Source organism: Macrobrachium nipponense, chromosome 6 (genome assembly GCF_015104395.2).
Source record: "Macrobrachium nipponense isolate FS-2020 chromosome 6, ASM1510439v2, whole genome shotgun sequence".
NCBI lineage: Eukaryota > Metazoa > Arthropoda > Malacostraca > Decapoda > Palaemonidae > Macrobrachium > Macrobrachium nipponense.
The window spans coordinates 41,559,624-41,567,599 of record NC_061108.1 but is presented as its reverse complement, the minus strand read 5'-3'; the positions used below and the strand labels follow the sequence as shown (position 1 = coordinate 41,567,599).

The window sequence follows — 7,976 nt, the reverse complement described above, 5'->3', positions numbered from 1 at the left end:
AACAGTTAATCAGCTCAGTGGTCTGGTAAAACTAAGATATACTCAACTTTTGTGATTGCAGAGCCACCCGGAAGTGGTCCAAGCGGGAAAGGATGCTTTGGATCAGTATGGCGCTGGACTGTCGTCTGTCAGGTTTATCTGCGGCACTCAGGATATCCATGTGGTAAGGGAAGCTTTTCATCGTGTAAAGAAAGACGATGCAGTAGAATGTTCATGTTTCTATTAAATATCTTTGATTGCAAGAGTGAATGTCTGGCAGCTTGTTCTAAGTTTCTCCTAGAATTTCACTTCGTACCTTTCGGAGAATATAATATTAGATATAATTTTCTAATATATTCAAAAGATGGTCACCTTGCCTTAACTCTTTCAGCATCAGCAGTTTCATTTGACGTCATTATAACCTGATCTTTTGAAAAAAATTCCCAGTTCTCTTATTTTGATGAAGTTGAACTTTAAGATAATAACGCATTCGGTTTTTCGCTCCGTTATGCTTCGCTAACTGACTCCATACTGACCAATACTAGACACATCGTAAACGTAATATTTCACTTTGAACTTGAACCGGCAGATCTCATTGTCGTGACTGAGGGACGTATCCTGGCTACCATGCCAACTGAATTCCTCAAACAGACGAATTGTGGTGCGAAGGCATTTTCGCTCACAAACTATCTGTGCGATATCTTTGCCCTATGAGAGTCATGTGCGATAAGCAGGAAACCAGTCTCTCGAACTTCATTCAGTAGTAACTTTTCCAGTATGGTTGCTGTCATTCTGGTCATACACGTACAAACAAACACAGGTTGTTTACTATGTATTTCAGGAAGTTTGGGTCATCGTTTTTTGCCAATAGTAATATCTTTCAAACTAATCGATTGATTGGTAAGGTACATTAAACAAGGTTTTCTCGCACCTTCCCCTAATTCTTGACAAAAAGAAAAAATTCAGTGCAAACAGATTTTAAAGGCATTTGAAGATTTACAAATTCAACCGGAGAAGCACTTGCAGTACCTACTTATCCCTCCTATTGCCTACCATTAAACCTCACTTCCCCGTCTCTCTCTCTCTCTCTCTCTCTCTCTCTCTCTCTCTCTCTCTCTCTCTCTCTCTCTCGACTTCCCAATATTATTAGTCATGTAATGGAATGTTTTCGGGCACGTAAGCATCGCTGTTTTTCAACTGAGCAATGTAGGATGAAATGAGCTAACGACGAGCTATATATAATAGTAGTACATGGTTATTATATAGAATTTAGGGGTTTCCGAAATCTTTGTAGTTGATGAATGAAATGTCGGGTTGAATGACGTCTTTATCTTTTTAATGACGTCAAGGAAGAGTAGGGAGGTAGGGAGGGAGGGAGAAGAGTGGTGGAGTCGAAGAGCTAAGTTGGGACCAGTGAGGAATTTACTATCAATAAACAGATACTCGGAACAAGTTCAGTAAGTGCCTCAGTGGCGTGATCGGTATGGTCTTGGCCTGCCACCTCGGCGGCCACGAATTCGATTCTTGGGTATTCCACTGAGGGGTTATAGATGTGTATTTCTGGTGATAGAAGTTCACTCTCGACGTGGTTTGGAAGTCACGCAAAGCCGTTGGTCCCATCGCTGAATAACCACTGGTTCTATGCAACGTAAAAACACCATACAAACAAACGAACATGTTCAGTCAAGAGTCAAGCGCCTTAAAAAGCTGAATTGGGAAATTGAATTTATTACTTAAAATAAGGGGAGGGTGCGAAACACACTGTTGCAAAGTAACACACCGACCCATCTATTCATTTGAAAGAAATTGGCAAAAAACGGTGACTCAAACTAAGTGAAAATAAGTAGTAGGTTTATGTCAGGTGCACTTTACCTGTCTTAGATATCTGTATAAAGTGATCAACCTTACTGTGAAATTCGAGTTATGCGAAAGGTTTGACTTCATTATAACTAACATTTGCAGACTTTCACTGGTGTCTAATTGCCTCATAAGTGTTCATTGATTCGAATACTGATGTGAAGAGAGATTAACAGCTAAAAGGAATTAGAAGTATTGAGAAATATAACTGAAGATAGATGAATTGATTTGCATATAAAAACCAAGAAATATATATGTAGGGGAGTTACTGTAGCCTCGTAATTAAACTTGACGGCTCCGCATCCATGAATGTATCTTTTCATCATTCTTATTTTCGTTGCCTTTTCCGTTATCAATCTTCCTGTTTCTCTTCATAGGAATTGGAGCACAAAATAGCCAAGTTTCATGGCCGAGATGATGCCATCTTGTACGCTTCATGTTTCGATGCCAATGCCGGCCTCTTTGAGATCTTGCTCACGCCAGAAGATGCCGTGTTATCTGACGAGTTGAATCACGCCTCCATTATTGATGGCATCAGGCTTTGCAAGGCTCGCAAATTCAGATACAAACACAAAAATCTGGAAGGTAAATTGCCCTTCATTTTGTTGTATTTTATCCTGGTTTCCATGATAATTATAAAATCCTTTCTTCAGAAGTCGATGAAATAAAATCTGTTTTGCTTCGTCTTTTTAGTTTAATCCTGTTAATCTGTTTTTGCCTGCGTTCACCCTTCCATTTCGACAGACTTGGAAAGCAAGCTGCAGGAAAGCCAAAATTGTCGGCAGAGACTTATCGTGACAGACGGTGTGTTTAGCATGGATGGAAATGTTGCTCCTTTGAGGGAGATCTGTGATTTGGCTGATAAATACGATGCCATGGTATTTATCGACGAGTGTCATGCCACAGGCTTCTTTGGGGCAACCGGAAGGTTGGTACAGATAGTTAAACTTTTACCCCTGAAGTTACATATGAATTTGTTTTCTTTAACGAGATAATCGAACCCTAATTAATTTGATTTTATGAAATAGCTCAAAGAGCCCGACGTATTAAATCCATTCCAGACTGATGATGTAACATATGGATATGTTTACGTTAGTACATTTTTCTCTTGGCTCGAATTTAGACGTTTTTGCTCATTCCATCTACCATTCCATTGGCAATTTTTTGTTTTGTTTTTTTCCATTATAGAGGGACAGAAGAGCATTTTGGATTAGCCACGGGCCGTGTAGACATAATTAACAGTACGCTAGGGAAGGCATTAGGAGGAGCAGCAGGTGGTTATACAACAGGACCCCAAGAACTCATCTCATTACTACGACAGCGCGCAAGACCATATTTGTTCTCCAATTCAGTTCCGCCTCCAGTTGTAGCATGTGCGAGTAAGGTAAGTTTGTGAATGTGAAATAAACTGACTGGTTAAGAAACGAATCCGTAATATTGACAATGCCAGTGTAATACTGTGTGTATGAGATGTGTGCGTATCACATTGACGCATTACGAAGTAGATTTCATGCAGCACAGAGACGGTGAAAGCATGGTGGTATGAGGCTGTCAACAAGACACTCTTGAGGTAATGCTGACTGAACAGTGAAACTTCTTACCAAAATGGACTTAAACTGTGCATCGTATTTTATTTAAGAGTATGGTTAACTCCTCTGTATACATAAGAATATGTTATTCATTCGTTAGTAAACAGGGGTGGTATGGTCCACGTATCTAAGACTGGCAGGTAGCTGTCACAAACATTACAAGACTAGTTACTGTTTAGAAATACTAATACCCAGGCTTGAGCTGCCTGTCAGTCACAATTAAGGGATTAGAGGAATGTTCTCTATTTGTTCAGAACATGGTCATCCCATGACCTGCATTTCTGGGAACATAAACCGTTACTTCTATACAGTTGAATAATGTCAAGCTGTTGCCCTGGAGAAGAAAGTTGGAGTCCTCCTATTGTTTAAAGATGTTACGGAGACAAATTTCCACAAAGTAGTTTATGGTACTTGTGGGGTGTAAGCAACCGCTAAGTCAGTCCCAGTTGGCTTGAAGATGTATAGAAGACAGACCTTATCTCGGAAATATCCATGAAGAAGCTCAGGGACAAAGGAAAGGGTCACTATGAGGCCGACCTTGACGAAAGACCTCCTTGGAGTAAATCTGTGATCCCCTGCCCCTTCAGATACAACGAGTTACCTAATTCTCTCTCTCTCTCTCTCTCTCTCTCTCTCTCTCTCTCTCTCTCTCTCTCTCTCTCTCTCTCTCTCTCGTTAAGGAATGTAAACTAGAATTTGCCCATTATCTATTGTAATGGGGAGTTCTCAAAATAAATCTGTCCCCCTGGAGTTATTGAATATCATTTATTACAGACCACTTTTTTTTTTTTTTTTTTTAGAGAGAGAGACAAAAGGAGAAAAAGAGAGAGAGATAGAGAGAGAGAGAGAGAGAGAGAGAGAGAGAGAGAGAGAGAGAGAGAGAGAGAGAGAGAGAGAGCTATTTCTAATTACTGTAATGTCCAGCCGAAGTGAACATGTCGGTTATGGTTACCCAAGGATTCTGATACTTATCAGGAAGCACAATCTCTCTCGGAGGTCATTTCCACATCCCTCTTTGTAAGTCGAACACGGTATCTATCCCAATATCCCGATATGGGCTATTGTCTAAAATGTGCAGAAGATTTGTGATATCCTTTAAGCTATCAGCGAAATTGCTTTCTACTTTTTCACCCTCTATTGCAAAACAAATTCTCCCAGAAAGCTGTACATACTTACATACACATCGCAAGCGTCGTAACCCTGGAACATGCATCGTGAAGTGGGAAATAATTTCTGATGAATATAATTGAAAAGCGTCTTAAACTTGAAACGTCGTAAGCCGCAACCACTGTAAACTGTACATAAATGTATGTATGTATGTACTTACATACACATCGGAAGTGTCGTAACCCTGGAACATGCATCGTGAAGTGGAAATAATTTCTGATGAATATAATTGTAAAGCGTCGTAAACTTGGAACGTCGTTAGCCACAACCACCGTAAATTGTACATGAATGTATGTATGTATGTATGTATGTATGTATGTATGTGGTTGTCCATTTCGAGGGTAGATTTCCTTGGTCACAAGATCTCCCTTACTGGTGTTCGCCCTATGGCCTCGAAGGTGGCCGTAGTGAAGGAGTTCCCAATGCTAGTGAGAGTCAAGTTCCTGCAGGAATTCATCGGCATGGTGAACTATACTGCCGCTTCACACTGGACATCACCTGCATCATGCCTCCCTTAACAGAAGATCTGAAGCAGAAGCCAAAGAAGCTGAAGTGGGAAGCCCTCCAACAACGGGTCTTTGAGCTAACGAAGGCATCCCTCACCGAAGCTGCCACATTGGTACACCAGGATCCCAACACGCCCCTCAGACTCGCCACCGACGTCAGCAACATCGCCTGCGGAGCCGAGTTGGAACATATCATGAATGGTTCCCCTCAACAGCTCGTGTTCTTTAGCCGAAAGCTCAAGCCACCGGAGACCCGGTACAGTAGATTCAACAGGGAACTGCTTGGCCATCTTCCAAGCCATGCAGCATTAAAGGTACCTCCAAGAAGGCACCCCCTTCACCATCACGACAGACCACCAGCTGCTGGTCCATGCATTCACAAAGGCAGGAGATGCTGGCCGCAAAGATTGGGTCACGATCGATAGGTTGAAACCTGCCTTCTTGATGGATGACGACGACACCTGGAAAGAAACCGGCAGGTGCCACAGAGTACCTCCACAAAACAAGGCTGCTCCCAAAGTTCCCGGTACACCCAAATGCAGCCATGGACGCCCACAGACGACAGTCGAACTCCCCAGGCAACACACCAGGTTAGGTATTCTGTCAGCCAAAACGCCGAAGGACTCGGGAGTCGATACTGCCCCACAACAACTGATCTCAAGGACATGGGGTCGGCTCCTGCCTCTGCGAAGATACCTCGACTAGAAGTTCCTAATTTAATTTAATTTTCCAATCATTATTCATAATAATTGTCTTGGCGGGGGGGGGGGAGTACTTGTAAAGGCAATGTCTTTTTAATGTTTTTATTATCATTCAATAACTTGCTAAGACCCCTATGTATATCAATCAACGTAGAATTCTTTGGCCTTTCCACCAATATAAATATCATGTGTACACAGACTTAGTTTGTGCATATTATCACTTACATGTCTGTAAACAAACAAATTGTCAGCCTCAGCTTTCAAACCTCTGTCGACCTGACCCAGGTAGTATGTCCGTCCGCACCTGTTATTGTATATCCCGTGCTCGGACAATAAAGCATCAGATACTTGTCAATCCAAGTAACCACAATATAACTTGTGGCTTTTTAACTTGGTGTGACTAAACACAATTAATGATGTAAAATTTATTCACAAGCTGGAGGGCATATTTCACCTTGAACAACAGGCAGCTTAGGGAAGTGATTTGGCAGAGTTTCTGCTTACACTTTGCTTCATCTTGGAAACAGCTTCCCCCTCTGCTACTTCTAAATTAATGCCCCTAAATGAAGCTCTGTCTTCTCATTTCTATGTGAGATGACAGGAATTAAGATGGGTTCCTTGTATTGGTCTGGTCTGCTGTCTGTCGTTCTTCTCCCCCTTGGTCACTGTATAAACAGTTACTGTCAACTCCCACTTGAAAATTCGATCCTTTTCTCTGCAATACCATTACACAGTCTCGAATAATCTTGAAAAACCTTTCAAAATTGCTGTTATTAATCAAACCGGTTCCTTTTAAGAGTAATCTTATTAATTTATTCCTCAAACAGCATCCGTTTTCTAATCAAATTTTCCATGATATTTTCATTATTTTAGATATAAAAACAATGAAATGTTACCAGTGTCTTACTTAGTCTGTTAAAAAAATTAAGCACCTAAATAAAATTAACGTCTCCCCTGAAACTTGAACATATCCTAAGGAAGTATACAAAAAAAAATGATAACCTCAGATTATGCTTTGACAACACACCCCAACTGAAGATAATTTTTTCTTGTAAACTTTTTTTCAATTCAGTCTTCTGAGTTAATCTGCATGATTGCTGAGCTTTATTTTCTTGCTTTCCACTCGAAACTTGTATCTCTGGAGTGCTATGGCCCAACCTCATGACCCTTGGATTAGCGCATTTAATGAGTCTGCCAAACTTACCTATTCTTAGGAAAATGTATCTACAGGCAGTCCCGGTTATCGGTGGGGGTTCCGTTCCCAGGGGTGTGCCGATAAGCTAAAGCCACCATTAACCGAAACTTGGTGATTTAAGGTGCCACAATGGTGCTTATAGCACCAATAACCGGTTATCAGTGCCACAAGCACCCTTATGGCGCACCAAGATGCCATTTGGTACCGATAACTGGAACTCATCACATTATGGCGCTAGGCAAGCCCCATAAAACTGGATTGCCGATGACCGAGTCTGCTGATAACTGGGGACTGCCTGTATTCATTGGAAAATGTAATGAGAAATTGAAAACTGTGTGAGGACTAGATTGAGTATGATTACTCCTACAAGTAACCAAATCATGATTAATAAGTGCAGTCTTGAATGGTTATGGTCTTAAATCTTCCTTCAACAAAAAGAATCATGACATACTCACAGCCACATCTCTGATCATCCACCTCATGTTGAGGATTGGTAAATGAGCAGGTACAGTCATTAAGAAGCAATAAACATTTTTCATTCAGACATGCACTTGATTGCTACTTTGGCACATGTTTTACTTGTTTATATTACTCACTGGCTGACCAACCTGGTGCTGCCAGGGAAAACTCTGAATGGCAACCAATAAACTCTCTCTCCCTAACACCCCCTCTGCTCTCTCTCTCTCTCTCACTTCCTAGTTGACCAACCCAATGCTGCCCAAGAAATCTTTGAATGACAAGTGATAAACTCCCTCTCTCTCTTTCTGTAGGGGGAGTAATTCTGCTGTGTACCATTTGTGGCACACAGTAGGCAATACTTAGGGTTTCTGCAGCATCCCTTCAGCCCTGAACTGCAACCTCTTAATCTTCTACTTTACATCTGTTCTAGCTGCATTTTTCCCACCTTGCCATCCCACTTTCTTCCTGATTTACTTCATCAGGTACCTGTGAGGATTTCCTCCTGTTGCATCTTAAAAAAAAG

The 7,976-nt window shown here is 41.3% G+C and overlaps 1 protein-coding gene across 3 annotated transcripts in view; it reads left to right on the top strand.

Annotated features, from left to right (window-relative positions):
• LOC135216417 (2-amino-3-ketobutyrate coenzyme A ligase, mitochondrial-like) overlaps positions 1-7,976 on the top strand; it is a 70,434-nt gene that overhangs the window by 37,380 nt on the left and 25,078 nt on the right. For 2 of the 3 annotated variants that reach the window (XM_064251762.1, XM_064251761.1), the window contains exons 3-6: positions 62-163; positions 2,214-2,421; positions 2,581-2,764; positions 3,025-3,220. In XM_064251762.1, the coding sequence (XP_064107832.1) occupies positions 62-163; positions 2,214-2,421; positions 2,581-2,764; positions 3,025-3,220 (690 nt within the window). The remainder of the gene's footprint in view (positions 1-61; positions 164-2,213; positions 2,422-2,580; positions 2,765-3,024; positions 3,221-7,976) is intronic. The other variant, XM_064251763.1, reaches the window with a different exon arrangement.